General features: G+C 38.6%; 1 protein-coding gene across 5 annotated transcripts in view; it reads right to left on the bottom strand.

The window, feature by feature from the left end:
- Nrx-1 (neurexin 1) overlaps nucleotides 1–16,063 on the bottom strand; it is a 90,082-nt gene extending 74,019 nt beyond the window's left edge. For 2 of the 5 annotated variants that reach the window (XM_046634317.2, XM_046634318.2), the window contains exons 1-2: nucleotides 14,206–16,063; nucleotides 2,271–2,324 (exon numbers count right to left, since the gene is read on the bottom strand). In XM_046634317.2, coding sequence (XP_046490273.1) covers nucleotides 2,271–2,324; nucleotides 14,206–14,820 — 669 coding nt within the window. In that variant the 5' untranslated portion in view covers nucleotides 14,821–16,063. The remainder of the gene's footprint in view (nucleotides 1–2,270; nucleotides 2,325–14,205) is intronic. The other 3 variants (XM_046634320.2, XM_046634319.2, XM_069137628.1) reach the window with 2 other exon arrangements.
- Nucleotides 16,064–17,843: the final 1,780 nt, after the last annotated feature.

Here is a 17,843-nt window from a genome sequence, read left to right as displayed (position 1 = left end):
ATTCGATTAAAACTAAACGAGAGTTTTATCGTGAAAAGTTGAAAATTTAGCGGTAACGGTGTGTTTGAAATTTTACTAATTAATTCCTGCAGCAGCAGTTGAAATTCGCAAAAGCTGGGCTTTCGGATCGATTACAAAGTTGCCTTAATGAGAAACAAATAATTGGCTGCAGCCTCGGTACCAGCTGTTCCTACCAATCCCCCGAGTCTGCGGTTGAACACGAAATTTTACCAAAATTTTTACCAATTTTTCGTGAACGTGAAAATCGCAAATTTATTGCATCAAAATCTTAGTGGCCAAAAAGTTTTACCAAGGAAAAAAAAAGGCTTTTTACTGCTTCACGACAATTCTTTCATTCGTAAACTGAAACGATTATTCGTAAAATTTATTGAAAGAAAATGAGAAAGATAAACAAAATAAATAAAAAATGTTTTTGGTTATCGGAGATTTTGAAGAGAGATAAAAGAAAATATATATTCCACATTTCCGTATCCGAAATGCAAAAACGTTATTAACGAATGGCAACGAAAAGGAAAAATACTTTTTCATTGTCAATTAAATCGAACGAATCCATCACTTTTTCGTGCCAGGTTACGGCGGCGTTAAAATCACAGATTTCTTATCAAGTAAAGCTCGAACTGTATTCAAGAATTTATTCAACGCCGCGTTCGAAATATTTTCTATAGATATAATATTTCTCTCAGAATATCCGCAACTTTCGCATATTTTCAGGCAGTTACCGGAGAGAGAGAGAAAGGAGAGAAATTCTCTGAAATATGAAATGTCGTATTCGCCTTGATATTCGAGACACTGTTACGAAATAATTTTAAAACGTGATATCCGGATGAATGATGAAACGAAATATTTCATTTTATAAAAATCTATACTTTAACAGTTGCTTTTTTTGGTATTGATAGCGAAGGAACGAATGAGAAAAATCGTAAATGTGGAGAACGAACGCAAATTTGAATCCTTAGATCGAGTCGCGCCAGCGTCTTAAGAAGCCAAAGCACCTCAATCTTAGACCATCGATTGATTTGATTTAATTACCTCAATGAGACGCGAAGCAGACACTGGAAACTAGGCGTAAAAACTCTTTTAAAGAGGTTGGTTGGAGAAAAATTTACGAGATATAATCGTACATTGGATATTTATCAAATTATTATACATATTCGTAAGCGCCAAATATTTAACATACGACCATTGAAAATAGGGAAATTATAAACAAAGGTTCAGATTTCGGTGCTTCGCTTGAAATCATTTGAAAATCGTTAAAAATCTAGCGAATTTGTTCGATTTAACTTTAGGATATCTCGTTTTTGTACAAAATACTATTTTCATACAATTTCACTTAAACAACGTTCCTTTTTTCATGCTGGCACCGTTGAATATCTAATTTTACAACATTGCACCGATACCAATTCTAATAAACGAATGAAAATATTAAATTTCACTACAGAAATATAAATAAGCTCTGTTTCGCTAATCTTGTAAAATATTATTGTCTTCTGAATGAAACCAGCCGTCGTAAAGTGAAACTACCCGCATATGACAAACTTTTAACAATCTTGAAACGACACAAAACAAAACATCATTATCTACGCTCTTATTTGAAATTCCGGTATTTTACAGCGAATTGATAACTACTCAAAGTGCAATTATTTCGCATTAAAATTAGTAAAAAGTGTTATTTTTCAGCCAAACAACCTCTTCAAGATTTGAGGGACACCTCGGTGAAATTCTGAAAAATTTTTTTCGTCAGCCAGAAATATAAACTCACAATAATTACGCTCCGTAAGACGAGTGGTTTTCAATTCGAATTTTCACGAACCCTTCTCACGATTACCGAACAGTTGAAGTGTTGAAGAATTACCTATTCAGACAAAACCACAAATCCATCGACCATTGGTTTCGGCCATCTAATGCTGGCGCTAATTCTATTTACTATTCAGCCTCTTCAATACTACAGTTACGTTTCTGTGTGTGTTTGTGTGTGGGTGTAACACTGGACTCTGGTTAGTCTCTTGCGAACTAATTTCCCTGCGGCACCGACCTTTTCGCCTAATTAGTACTATAAACACTCGCGGTTCGCGGGGCCAGACACTTTTTTCAAAAACTAGAATCACCTGAGAGGACAGAATCTGCAGCAGTCTCGTGCCAAAAGGAAATTAATCAGTCCATGATAAACCCGGCGTTCCCTTAATCTGAGGGGGAAAAAGAAATTTGGCAAACTTGGAAAAAATCTATACGTGAAAACTTCTGACACTTACCCTCGGAGGTTTTCGTTTACTGCTGATGCTCTCTACGCACGGATATCCTGTACACTGAAATCAAAATAACACTTTTTTTTTATCGTACGGTATAACATATTTAGCCAAAAATTAAAGATTCGGGCTTTTTACAAGCAAATGCCGCGGTATATTGGGTTGCCTATGTCCGAGGGGAACAAATATCGGTAAAACAGTAATTTACCGAGTCATAATTACTTTAGTCGAGTCACGTCTGACAGTAACGACATCTTATCTCAGAATTTTTAAAACGCTATTCAGGTTTGAGCAGGTTTTTTGTTTTTTCAACTAAAATCCGAGGTGAAGTTTTGTCGAAACAAATTCTGAGATGCGACGTTGTTGCTATCAGCTGACGTTATAATCACTCGAACGTGACTCCGTAACGCGATCACCGAATGCGTCAACTTAAGTTACACGGGCAGATTTAATTCACAGCGAGCTTAAACGCGCTTACGTACCGATAAATCGGTGGATCTGTTTTACCGATATTTGTTTCCCTGAGTGGTCGGCAACCCAACACGTTGCGTAATTTTCTTGGAAACACCCGGTATTGCGACGAGGTTAAAAATATTCTAAAAAAGCGACGTTTTATTTTTGGTTGCTTGTTATCAGCTTTTCGGTGTTGTCTGGGATGTTAATTAATTAGTCCAATTATACTCCGACGGTCAGAGTACGGCCCGATGTTTGCAAGATAATATTTATGACCGCTGCATGTTTTGGAAATTTTCGCCGTGGACTTTTTGGAGCATTTCATAGGATTTCGCGTGGTTCACACGGTCGTCATGGCAACCTTCGTGAAATCTTTTACCCGTTGGCGTTGGCGATACCTTTTATGATAGAGAGAGACACGCTAATGAGGGTCGAGTCTTATAATCCTCGTGTAATCTCGTTGTCTAGGTTACTAGGAGGGTTTGAGTAATAAAGAGCACAAAAAAAAAAAAAAAAACAATAAAACAAAATACAAAAACAATTACGCAGCGATTTGCGGGATGAAAATACCGAAAAGTTGTCTTTTTCACCATTCGATTTTTGTCTTTTCAACAGAATTTCGTCCGTTCGTTATCGAAATTCGATTTTTTGGTGAAACGAGAATAAAAAATATGATTGTTAAAAAATGAGCACATCAAGTGATTCCAATGAAAAACATGTACAAACAAAACTCGATCTAGATAATTTTTAATAAGACGAACCAGAATCGTATTTAACAATTGATTCTTGTATTAGCATTTGCTGAAATTCACTCACTTATTTTTTTAGCACATAATATGTTTCGATGACAGATGAGAGAATTCGGTTTTTGTAAATTTCGCACGGCTTATGCAGACACAGAAGTACGCATCCTGCAATTGAAAACTGCCACCTTGACTTTGATACTTCTGTAACTTTTATAGGTAGACCTATACTCGATTCTCTTGGCGTTACTTTCGCACGTAGGTACGTACTTGTCGGCAACTTTTGAGGCACTTTAAGAAGCGTCGAGAATTCTACGGATGACTACGATAACGATGTAAAAACGTTGAATGGTGAAAGTAACCGTGCACTTTGATCTTGAAATTATAACGCTTATGAACTGAACTTTACCCGGTGCATACATGAAAGACGAGGTGAAACCGATGAGAAAAATTTCTACGATTCAAACATGAATGAGTACACTTGTTGAGAAAAATTGTTCAACATTATTGGAATTTTATTATATGTTTCATGTTTTATTTCATGTTTTTTTTTACCCTGGATTAATATGATCAAAACTGATTATACGATTATAAATTGAGGAGATAAAAAATCACTAGACTCAAAACGTTCGGATTTCGTCAAAATATCGCGACTGAAACAGCAAGTTTGTATCAGCTGCGGTATCAGAGGATTTCTACAACGTGGTTTCTGGATACCATAAATCACTCGAAAACGTTACTGATTTTGAATAGAAGATCCCGTTCGCTGCACTCGGTATACGGATCAGCGATCACGTGACAGGAACAAAAAGGGCTGTCGAGTACAATTGAACTCGAGATATGGGCACACAGTCTAGTCAGTCAGTCAGTCAGTCAGTCAATGCAGCGGGAGATTAAGCGATGCGTTAACGAACAGAATGCGATTGAACAACGGTGAAAAACGTCTGCCACATGTGATTGCACGAGGTATTTATAATCCCCGTTGCTTTGTCATATCGTCGCGATGATACGAATTATTCGAAATTCGCCGATGAAACAACGTGAATTTCGCCGCGATTTCCGACGGAGATTTTTTACGACGATGTCTGTTTGACGATTAGAAAAGATCTCGAACCTCGTTCCTCGGTGAAATTGTCTATAAATGACGATGCTAGTCTTTTTCTCTGAATTGCTTTTTTTTAAAAAAAAAAAAAAAAAAAAACTTGAAGTACTAGAAAAAAAAAAAAATGTTCAGAATAAATCGTTCCCCGATGCCGAGACGTCGGAAAAAATGATTGAGTACTGAATTTTTTCACCTTAGATCCGAATTAAATCGACGAATCCTTCCAGGATTATTTGTACTTTCTCCGCAACGAAAGATTTCATATCAGGGATAAAAATCTCTCATCTCCGTTTTCTCCCTCGTTTTTTTTTTTCCCCCGTCACGGTGGATCGGTAAAATACCAAACCCGATCAAAGATAAAGGTCTTGCAGATTTCCGTATTGGGGGGTTTGTACGTTGTCGAAACCGCGGGACTGCGTCAATTCCTTCTCTTCAAAAGAGGTCGTTATCATAAGGTCGACGAGCAGCTTCCACAATTCCAACCTCGAAGATTCGAGCGCCGCCACCTTTGAGGTTCATCCGGTTCCTCGAGAGGAGAGAAAATGCCGGAGACGGTTTCTTTCATCGAAAGATAACAAGTGCCGTTATCGCCTCTCTCTCTCTCTCTCTCTCTCTCTCTCTCTCTATCCGCGTGTTCGTGAACACCAACATTTTTACAGACGCTTAGCGTGTCTGCAGCCACGAATCGCTTGGTCCCACCGGATAACGACACCAATATTGATCTTTCGCGTGACTTCCACGCGCACTCTCCTCTCCTCTCCTTCTCTCTCTCTCTCTCTCTCTCTCTCTATCTTTTCTGCAGCCCCTCGGATGCCGACAGTTTCTTCTTCTTCTTCTTCTTCTTCTTCTTCTACTTCTACTTCTTTATACAGTCTCTTTATTCTTCTTCGTGAATTTATGTGCGTGATTTTATTTTCTCTATCTATATATTTTGTTTCTTATCCACGGCCCCGGCTTTTTAAAAATGGGCCTTTGCGTCCGATGATTGAGTAGGGTGAAGTTTCAGGCTGCACGGGGAATCCCGTATCGTGTATGTATGTATAGTACATGCTCAAATATAACTTGAAAAAACAAAAAAAAAAAAAAAAATAAAAAAACAAAAAAAAAAAAATCAAGTGCACTGGGAATACCAGGGATTCTCTTTCGTACACCGAATATAAACTTTCCAAGATTTTCTTATTCGCTTCAAACATTCTACCATATGTACGGTGAATTCCTTTACTAACCTAACCAACGTCTGACCCTTGCCATTTTTCATTTCGTTAGGTTCGCATGGAATTCCACCTTATACACACGGTATAATTTACCATAAAATGCATGTCAAAGAACGATGTAACTTCTCTTTCTCTCTGTGTTTGCGGACAAGAAGGGAAAAAAAAACAAAAAAATAAAAATACCGCCCCTTTTAAAAAAATACAATCTTCTGCAAAGTCAGAAATACTGTTCAAAAATCTTTCTCCAAATGTTTTCTCTTTTCAAATTGTGATGAAAACAGTTTGCCGAATTTCTTTTCCTGGGGAAAAAAAAAAAAAAAAAAAATAAGAGAACGTTTGGATAATCACGTGAATTTTTATTATTACACTCGTTCGAAATGATCGAACTATTTCGATAAGATATTCTCTCAGTGATCTGTCGCTTCGGAAGAGCAGCCATCCATAACTGTAATATAAGCTTTGATTTTTTGTGAAAATTTGAGATTGAGAAATTGACAGACGAATAAAATTTCCGGCTTTCAAACGACACGAATAATTCCCAAGTCGGTTTCTCACGTGTATTAATTAGTCGTATTTTTTATATATATACATTTTTTTTTTTGCTACACCAAAAACGTCACGTTAATTAATCATTATTTATACACTTCAATCGATATCAACAATTATACATATATACACGCATTGACTTGTTTAAAACAAGACACTTGGGCAAAATCCTTTTTTATCTTTATTTATTTCTTTTTCACCGCGTATTGTGCCATGGATTATTTTAGATCTGCAGTTTCTATGCGAAAGCTGTGCGCCTTGCAAGTCTTTTCCAGGCAGTTCGCTTCCCCGATTGAAGCTATCAGATATCTTGTTTGCCTTGAGAAACTGAAGTGCCATTTTACAAAGTTAAATCGGTTCTCGACAAAACCAAAAAGTCGATCATCCATTTCAACGATATACGATATCGTATATAACGTGTATGTGTATATATGGGTCATTCCACACCGTCTCAGTAAACGATTGTCGATGACATTTTTTAATTTCAACAAAGATTTTTCCCACTTTAGTACGATCCCTGAAAAGATTCCCAGAATTTTTTCCTAATCTTTGGAATCACTCGTCTTTACTATATGATTTCTTAAACCTATCTCAAAAACACTCAAATTGATTTTTATGAAACAGTAGAAAAAAAAAAAATTCATTTGGCTTCCGAAATGAAACGTTTTCAGGCAAGGTTCAAGTTTTCAGAGTAGGATCTTTTTTTTTTTTTGCATCATTTCTTTTATGTCATCAATCGTTTTTTCTATTTTCTAAGTATTAAAATGGTTTCTCTAGTTTTAAAAACACACTCTCGTTTTCTTTTTTCATAATTTTTTTTTCAGAACACTTATCGTGGGAAATAATAACTCAAAAAGCGACGGGAAAAAAAAAATGTGAAAAAAAATCGTAAGTGTGTTTTAGAACTGTGGGAACAATTTAAAAAATCAGCATTCAGATTGGATATGCCGTATGCATTGTAATAGATTTCTAACAGTTATGAAAGTAGAAAAATCCGACGTATAGAAATGTTTAATTCTCATTTCGTCAGGTGTGCGTTTTATCGTATTCACAAAAAAATTCGGCCGTTTTAATCGCCGATACGAGATACCGACACGATTCAAATTCCTTCGATCTCTTCGTACGATTGGAAATGTCAAAGTTCTTGAAAGCTCAATGACGCCAAACTTCGTCCAACCATACATCGCGTTCTATTCAATTTCTATTTTTGATCTAGGAAATCGTGATACGAATATAAACTAAAATTATCGAAGGACGATATAACTTTTCGAAAATTAATTCAGCGCCCCGAATCGATGTTACTTTGACGTTACGCTCTTCTATAACTTCAGCAATAACATACGTGAGTTGTGCTTCAAAGGGTTAATAATTTGCACTGTATATTGTCAAATCGATCCCCTAAATTCTACGAACCTCTCGAACTCTGTTCTGCTTTGAGGAATATTTACTGCCTACGTTGTTCCGCTTATTGACTTCTGACAACTATAAGTTCTCCTTACATCGGTACACAAGGTACAAGGTACTCACCTTGCCGATGGGCGTTTGCATCGTCTCAAGTTCGTCGAGTTGCGTTTCGTCTCGACGAAAGCTTCACGACGCCGATATTCCAGCATTCGGAAGTCTTGTACGTTTTAATTGATCCGATACGACCTTTTACGAAAGTGTCGTAACGAACCCCATTCCGGTTCCGACGATTAATTACACAGAGTGTTGATGTCGACAGTTATTGTTGATAAGCAAGGCTTAACTATCGACGGATACAAATAGAGCTTTCTTTATTTTCACACACTTATTCGAACGAGAAATATGATGAAGTTGAAGGTATTCACACCGCGATCTACACTCGACGACTGACTAACTGATACTACGCTACTCGTATGTTTACGAGCCGCTACAATCAGGTCGAAGCGAACGTAAACAGTACCTGAGTACGGACGGGACACAACGGAAATATTCAAATTAGCCTAATTCTAACACACTGAGAAACATTTCATTTGTTGCAGTAGCTAGATCAATTGCTATTGTTATAAATTAACAGTATTATAAAATCCGTACTTTAAAATCGATAGAATGAGCTTCGAGTTTATGTACAATGTGAATTGGATAAAACCCACGACTTGGGGGTTGAAAAATTTCACCAATATCACAACGTTTCTGTATAATATATGGTACGTTCCATGCGAACCGAACCCTCACGATTTCTGATTACGTTTAATATTTTTTCGCAAATCTTCCCAACTCTGAAACAGAAGCTTGAATATTTTCAGATATTTTATTCAACTGCTCTGTTATTTATAAACATTTGAAGTGTCTTTAAAAGGGACGTTTATTCTCAAGCAATTTTCAGAAACTGTATTTTCCATAACGTAAAAATATATTTCTCTCTCCTAATTTCAAGGAAATTCAATGCTGAAAAAGTCCAACCTAATCCACGCGATTCAGCTTCAACTTTTTTTTGAGGTACGATTTTATCACATCGTATTAACCAGGATCGTAGACCCGCTAGATCCTAAAAACTGTTCCGAGTTTCGTGCAAAGCGAGAGGTTGTAACGTGCGGAAAAAGAATAAAATCTGGTGGTATTTCGATCAGCTGCACGCAGGTAATAATAACGTTGGGCGACATTTATACGCATCGTATCGGTGTGCATGTCGTTATAACTTGCCGTATATTTAGCCTAGGAAAAGAGAAAATTCTTAAGGGGAATGCAAATTTTGTGCCAACTATTTATCATCGAACATATATCTCCGCGTACACCAAGTCCGTTCCGTAATCCTTAATAAAGGCAATGCACAAAACTATTACGACGTACGAAATAACCGATCTTATAACCCCGTGCTTATAATGCATATGTATATGTGTAGTTGACGTGAAACGTGAACGTCACTGAGGTCACGAATACTCGCTCGATAAAGTCAATTCTCGGCGAAGCCACGCAATATTTTCCTCGCGGTCATACCGTGCCGTGTTTATTTTTATTACTTCATTCTCCAATTTTCTCTCTCCCCCCTCCACCCCCCCCCCCCCCCCCTCCCTCTCTCTCTCTACTTTTACTGTCGTCTGAACCCAGCGTGCGGTCTATATCTATATGTCACTCGTCCAGGTATTTCGACAAATGCGGCGTGCAGACTTTTGTAAGTGTAATACACCCCCACCCCCACCTCCACCCCCACCGCCCCCTTTTTTCCCGCCGATTCATGCTGAGAAAAGAGCAAAGTGTAATGGCCACGATTTATACTCGATTACAGACACCGTCAGCGTAGAATGACAAATACGTTTCTATGTATTCAATGGATATAACGAACACCGGTTACGTTCGATCCGTTATCACGGTGGGATTGAAAACTGGTTTGGAATCAAGAATGAAAATCGGTTTTTATCAGGCTGCTCAATAATAAAAGCTTGACGCATATTTGCAACACTGTTTAATTTCCTCATCTTCGATTTGGGTGATCAAGTTTTTTTCTAGATCATAAAGAAAACTGTGTCGCTTTTAGGTCCCAAGTTCGACAGGCAAAAGTACGTCGATGTTAAAAAATTTCGGTATTATGCGACACAGGATTTTTGAGAATGAATTCGGATTTTTAAATTACATCAATCGATATGATTCGATATAATAAAAACTGCAGATAGTTCGATTCTTTTCGATACTTACAAAAGCACTCTGAATGCGTTCGAAGAGTCGAAACAATCGTCGAAAAAAAAAAGCGAGCTTAATCAGAGAATTTAAAAGTTGTCAGACCCAAATTGATTTGGCATGGAATGCCCCATATATGTATAAACTGCATTAGGTCAAAACTTGGCAATAATAGCCAGAAGTCTTCGGTCAATAGGTTTGTTTCCATCCATCCATCCCTTTATAGCCGTTCTTTTTTATAATATGCGGCAGAAGTTTGTCAGGTTGGTATAAAATATTATTTCGTGTCGAAGCGATAGTAAAAAGAAATAAATTTCGTTCGCTAAGAGCAAGATCATGCGCGGGGATAAGGTTGGAAAATTATAGCTTCAACGTAGCCTTCTGGCTTCGACACGAGATCCGAATAAACGAGTAAGAAGGAGTTGCCACAAACGTTCGAACCGCTGAGGCTCTGCGTAACTTCCCGCTTTCGGGGCTTGCCTCGAAAATACATACCCGGAAGTTCGATCCTCCGATTCGCGATACCTGAGCTCGATTTTTCCAGCTTTCAACATCGAGTACAATCCTTCATCCCTGAGTGACAAGTTTAATTGTCACACACTTCGTGACTCGACGACCGTTTTACGAACCGATTTTTTTATAAAGACTCTTGGACAGATCCATTATTCAACGAAATTGTCCCATTACCAACAATCCAACCGCAAAAATGATTCCGTCCTTCGAATAAACCCCACAACGAGAATCCTCTTTTCCCTCTCGCTTTAACTCCGGATCACTTCTTATTTTGCGTGAAATTTTTATATTTTTTTTTCTTTACAGCGTCAAAAATTAACAGGTATCAAAATTTTCAAACCGCTATCGCTTATCGATTGCTCGACGAAGCCCGGAAATTGCGGGTACGATAGTAGATACATTTTCCCCCTATTTTGTCAAAATTTGTTTTTTTTTTTTTTTTTTTTTCGTTTTTGTTTTTACCTACGACTGAGCGACGCAACTTTTGTACTGATTTCTGGGCAAAGAAGAGATTTCAAGAAAGAGCAAACAAAACCGTTGGAAACCCTCGGATTCGAAGAAACTGAAACTCGGTCCTGTCTACCAAACAGGTTAACTCAGTTAGAAACAATAGGGGCAGGAAAGGGCGTCAGGACCCTTGTCGCCAAAATAGCCAACTGTAATTCGCATGACTGCGCACGGTGGAAAATCAGTTGTTCGCTAAAGTGTGTGTGTAGTATTTTTTTTTTTTTTTTTATTTATTTATTTTTATTAATTTTTTTCTCATCGCACTTTCGCCAATTTTGGCAATTATTTAATCCAACGTAGGCAAATTGGCACGGGTGGTTTTGATAAACAGTCCGTCGAGAACAAGAGAAAAACAAAAAAAAACAAAGTACCATCGATTTTTCTACCCCCGGAAATTTTCTACCTTCATGGATTTTTTTTTTCTTTCTTTTTTTGTTGTGTTCAATTCTAATCGAATACAGGGATTAATTTTTGGGAAAATAAGATGAGGGAAAATTTGGTGTGTTAAATAAAAAAAAAAACCCAGACTTTGTTCCCCTAAAAGCGTTTATCGTATAGCTACGTGAAATTGGTTGTCAAAAAAAAAAAATTTTATTTATAGTTTTTTTAGGTATACGAGCTTTTCTCTGCGTTGGAGAAGTTTTATTTATTTATTTTTTAAACCTACGATTGGAAATATTCCAAGCTATTTATAGTGATAAGAATTCTAGTTGACTGTACGATAAGCGTATGATAAATGAGAATGTTCATTAACTCGTTGATCGCTTATCTGAACTGATTACTTTAATCTTTGCGACGTTGCCTGAAATTTTTGTCTGTAAGGGTGGATGTTTCGGGTTTTGATGTACCGAGGCTTTTAGCTGAGGCTGAGAATCTACATGATAAAATACTCGGCGGGTAATTTTTTTATTCAAATTTAATTTTGTTATTTAAATGGCCACTTTGTTAACCGAATTCAAATTAACGTGCGGAAACGAGAAACGATTTGGAATACGATCTTCGTCTTTGATGTGAGAATATTTTCTAAGGTTTAAAGCCAACGAGCCAACGGTAGCTATTCTTAGAAATATTTTAAGACTAAAAGAAACGGCGGAGTTCTCTGTCAGTTTTGTTTGACGAATAGTGAATGATTGATTTTTGGTTACTCTCGTTGTGCGTCATGTGCTGCTGGAGGCATTATTGAAAAAGCGAAATTATTTCCGGTGCTGCGTTTCGTTTGTTGAATTAGTTCGTCAATCAGGCAACTGAACAACGTTCGTTATATCTTTGTAAAAATGAATATCGAATTAGGCAGTTCGGCGCCAATTTTACGTATTCGACTGAATTGTTTGTCGGAATTTGATTGTACGATTAATTTTTGAAATTTGAAATTGTGTAAAACTTTAACCATACATTATTATACAAGGGTGGTAATTTTGTCACGATGAAATATGACAAGGCTAATACCAGAACTAAGTAATCAATTTTACTCAAAGTCAAACGAAGTTTCGACAATTCGTGCAATCTCCAAATATTAATATTTAATCGAATCACTAAAGGTTCCTCATTCTCACCTTTCGATTATATTTGATGGTGACATGGAAATTCGTAACCGGAAAATACCTATTCTTGAAAGTTTTAATTAGTTTCGAGGAAGTATTACGAAGCTTCAACGTTATTCCGACAATTTTCAACTCTCCACCACACGTCGATATTCAGAATTAACTGTCAATGGAAAATCTCTTCCCCTCTTTCCATAATGTTCTCCACGTTCCATAACATAATCGACATAGATAATTGTACCCATATACTATCCAACTAATGAGTCAAGTGTCAAGTGAGTTTTGACCAACTTTAAAAAATTTCTCTCAGTGTAATAAGGATTCGATAGTTTAATCACCTCTGAGGTTTCATCTCACGAACCTTTGAGGATTTACCGGCTATATATTCTCAACCAAAAAAGAGTCGTCAACAATATTGAATACTTTATGATATGATTAAAATTGGAAAAAATCAGCCACAATAAAGGCGATAAGAAAATAAAATCCGAATAACAATAATGCCCAAAAGTTAGCAATAAACATGTCAAAGTCATGTGAAACGAATTCGTTGATTTTTCTGAATACACATGATTTTAAAAAACAATTTTTCATAATTTTGAAATATATGTTTCGAAAATTTAAAATTTTCAGAAACGAAGGAAAAATCGTCAATTTTGGAGACTTTTTCGTAAAAACGTTGTACATTATAATTGAAAAGTTTCCAGGGCATTGAACGAATAGTTTCGTAAATACAGCCTTTAAAAATTTTCGAAAACAGAAATTTCACAACAATGAGAAAATTCTTTCAGCATTCATGTGTATTCAGAAAAAATCAACCAATTCATTTCACAAGGCAGAAAAAGAACATTCCCTGAGAATTTGTCCAACAATGTTTTGTTTAGACAATTTGTAGATAACTGCTGGGCATTATTATTATTTGAATTCAAGTCTTGTCAATATTGTTGATGAGACTAACTTTTGGTTGAGAATTTATAGCCAGTAGTTTCTTAAATCCATGATCCCAGTCGAATCATCGGGAGTTTAAGTACAGATACGTATTTTTTTACCCATGCCTATTTTTTGTCAGCTCTTCTCTCGGCCTTTTTGTTTCATCGTGACTTTCAGGAAGAGTGTTTTACACGTTACGGAACTAAACCAAAGTTTAGCGATCTTTCAAGTTTCAGAGAATAGCTTCAGCTATTCAAACAACGCAGCTTTGATACGGCCATTAATTTTCGGGTGACGGGTAAACCGGCAACGTCCCTGAAATCATAAGCTGCGAGAAAAGCTTCAGACCCTGTAAGACTAAACTACGAATGGTTACCGCTGCGTCTGATTCCGGGTGTTCCACATTTTTACCGGCTAGCATTTCGGCTATTTCGAATAGCTCCGGTTCGTCTAAGCGAGAATAACAATCGACGGTAGAAATCCGGCGACACGTACATTTTCGCATGCATTTCTCAGAATCTCGCTTAACATTTAGAAGAGTTTCCGTAAAAATCATGAGAGATGCACGAGCGGAATACATTCGTTGAAAATCGCGTCAGCCGGTATCGCACCTGGTCAACGTTATTTGTCACATTTTAACAATAAAGTTCCCGTTCGCCACGGTATTTTCTTTTCGAAAGATACAAGGCACGTTCCTTGAGAGTATGCAAGCGAAGCTTTCAAAATCGCCGAGGTCGCGTACGAGGAAAAAGCTCTTACCTTGGCGTCCCGACTCTTCATCTCCTGCCTCCTGGACATGATCGTCTCGCCATCGGCGTAAACGAGGTTCCGTATAATCCCGTTGAACCTTGGTTCAAAAATGACACTGGGAAGCGCCAGTAGGGTGAGTTTGCTGTTGTACCAGCTGGGCATTCCGCCGACATAGACGTCGGAGTTGCCGTTGAGCTTTCCAAACTCGAACTCCTTGCCGCGAGACGTGGACGTCGCACTGGTCCCATCAACGTTAAGGGTTGTATTCTCGTTGTCACGGGTCACCTGGACCTTGTGCCAGTGACCATCGCCCAGGTCCCGACCAACGGTCACGATCTGCGCACCACCACCGAGGTTGTATCTCAGTCTGAGCGCGCTTTCGACGAGCTTTATCTCGAAGAAGTCGTAGGTTCCACCGTCGTCGGTGTAGAGAAGGAGTCCGCTTCCCTGATCCGTCTTGAACTCGAACTCCAGGGTGCCGTTCAGACCGGCGTTCCACTTTCGGAACTGAGCGTAGCTGGTCGATGTACCTTCGAGGACGAAGGATAACGCGTCGTCGAACACACTAGCGCACAACATGCCAATGGCGACTATCAATCTCGTATGAGAATTCATCATATACATCGACTGGTGCGAATCGCAGTGTTCTCGGTTGTCACAGGACCACCTCAAAAGGGGCTCTCGGCTTTAACTGGGTCAAGGGGTGCTTTCGTGACTGTTTGTCAATTCGGACACTCGCACGAGGGTTTCCCTATGCGGCAATGTTCCTACGGTTAACCAAAGCGACCTGCATCGGATCCGCACTGCACGTTTTAATCGAACCGTGTAACTTCACACCACGAACCATTACAGTCACTTGCTACTCGAGGCAAGATGATCGAAGCGCGGTCGGTTACGTCACTCGCGAAAACATTCAATTGGCATGTCTTAGTTCTCCTCCAACTCCGACAGAATCATCTCAACTCGGACACGATCATCTCGAGAGATCGGTAAGAGAACCCGGATTGGTCTTATTGTCAGCAAGTGCAAGGTTTGAGCATCTCGAGAGTGTTGAACGGTGAGGAAGGGAGGAGAAGAGGCGAAGAACGTCACTCGAAACACCGAAGAAGTAAGAGGTCATTGGATGATTTACGAGTCATTCGCAACCTTCCTCGGTATCGCTTTTGGGGCTAATCCTTGGAGCACGTTGGATCACCCTTCGAAACTGATCCGCATGGATACCAGGACAACCCTCGAACACCCTGAACGATTTTCATGATTACGACAAGGCGGTTCGCCGTCGTGACCACCACCTGCACCGTTGGAACGATAATCCTCGCGTGTAACAAAGTGGAACAGTGCTATCGGGGTTGAGTGGAAGCCGTGAGGTTTTGCCACGAGCGAGGTCGAATGGTTGAGGAAAATTCATCGAAACCACTTTGCAGGTGCAGGTGTCACTCTCCGGCCGATGTTTGGGGGGTGATTCGTGAGGTATTCGATCCCCGGTCAAACGGTATCAGCCAACTTCAGACTTCTCGTTGCAGGGCCACGCTAAGGGAGGTTATCTTCGCGTCCGGCTGTTTGCCAATCGATCCGAGGCATGCCCTGCCTTGAATCCATCACCCGAAGAGCCGCCAACCGAGCCAGTCTCACCGCCGCCGCAAGCTCCGAGCTTTGCTCCTACTTCCCGATAATGAAGACCTGCCGCTGTTCGCCCCGATAACTCGATGCTGACGGTACGGCTCCTCTGATATGTATACACAGCATCCCTCCTCCTCTAACGGGTCGACGGGGGTCGCTCTCTGCCGACTAACGACACCCGTTGGATATTGGCCCGGAATGCCGCGTACACGTCGGGACGCGCTCGCCCATCGACGAATGGACGCCCTTAACGCAAGCGCCTTCATGGGGTTGGCGCCAGCGCGTTGGGGATCCGACGACACCGCCGTCAGAGATTATTCCAGAACTCGGTCCCGCAGAGGAGAACCAACGAAGTGGGGGTGGATGGGGATGGAGGGGCTGGAGGGGGGGGGGGGGGGATATTCACTTCAACCGACGAATCGAGCTCGTGTCGCCGCATACATGCATCATAACTTTTAGTCCACAACTGTAGTTCGCTTTTCCCCAAGTTTGCAGGTGGCTCTGTCGCTTCCGCATCCTCTAACATCCCTTGCACCGTCACCTCTGTACCTACTCCGTTTCTAGTTTCTAACTATGAGCATGCTCCGGCTCCTCCGCATCTCGGCAGTTTCTTCGGTCAGCATCTACGTATATATGTATATGCAAGAGGAGTTTTAACTATAGATTGTATTAATAGAACAGCCGGTCTGCGTTCGACAAAAATGATTGGTAATTTTGGTAGGTACTGTATTAGGTACGGATCTAGGGGGAAAGAAATAATTCAAAATATGTGTCGGGTTTATTTTTTTTTACAATTTTTTTTTTGTTTCCGGTTTTTTTCGGTACTATTGGAAGTTGACTTCCAATTTTTGGGTTAATCAGATGTATTTATTTGTAATGTTGATATTTAAATATTTAAGAATATTTAGAGCTGCGTAAGTACAAGAGGAAAATATTGATGAGATTTGAAGGAAGTGGAAAAAGATAGCGTAAGTCTTTTAGATTTATCTAGTCACTGAAAGGCTTGTTTAAAACTACAATGCTGTTCATCTTGTAAAGAAAACATTCGGTTTTGTACATATTGTATTTTATTTTCTCATGAAACTTGTTTAATGATTTGTAAATATGCATAAAAATAAATCCCGAATACCTACAAAAAAGCATTATTATTTCAAGGGGAAATTAAAAGTTATATTTCGCAGGACTGTGTAATTTTGAATTTCGTCGAGAATGGTCGTGTTTGAATGATATGTTTATTTAACGACGTTTCGGTCGGGCGTTCAATAATTTAATTATTTCTAATGTGTTTCTTTTTTTTTTTTTTTAATGTTTAACTTGACATCGAGGAGAACTATAAATACTTCACTTTTTACTCATACTCTGTGTAAATTGAAATTTTTTTTTAGATTGAATCGCACGTGTTATAAATATTCATATTTTAGAGATTATGTGTGGCGAAATTTCAATTATTACCACCGTGAACCGTAAAAAATTAATACATCATATTACATATGTTAACCCAAAACTGTTTACATCAAGATTACTAAAAATCGACTAACTTCAGGCCATTAAGGAGGAAATGAAATTTTCACGTTAATCGATTAAATTATACTTCGATTACAAAATTTTACATAATTATCGAGAAATCATTTTTTTTTTTAAGTTGATTTTTGGTGGTTATGGCGGATGAATTTATAGTCTAAAGTTGAATTTGATTCGGAACTTTATCGCCAGTGGTAAGAATTTTAACGAATTTGACTTTAAACTATTTTTATACCTACGATATTACACATAACTTTTCACAACACTGTTCATTCAAAGTAAAATGTCGCTACGGTAGTGAAATTTGATCATGAGAAACGACGAGGAAGTTTTTTATCGTTTTATGCGACTTTCTCCGGTACATCTATCATTGTTAAAACAAAAAAAAAAAAAAATCAACAAAACAGCTACAAGCCGAAATTTCTTATCGCGATATTGTTACATTGTGATAGTAATTTGTAACCTTCCAATACAACAATTGACATGCGTACAAGAAGTTTGACGGA

The sequence above is a fragment of the Neodiprion pinetum genome, chromosome 7 (assembly GCF_021155775.2).
Source record: "Neodiprion pinetum isolate iyNeoPine1 chromosome 7, iyNeoPine1.2, whole genome shotgun sequence".
In the NCBI taxonomy this organism is placed as follows: domain Eukaryota; kingdom Metazoa; phylum Arthropoda; class Insecta; order Hymenoptera; family Diprionidae; genus Neodiprion; species Neodiprion pinetum.
This window is presented reverse-complemented; position numbering and strand designations above follow the sequence as displayed.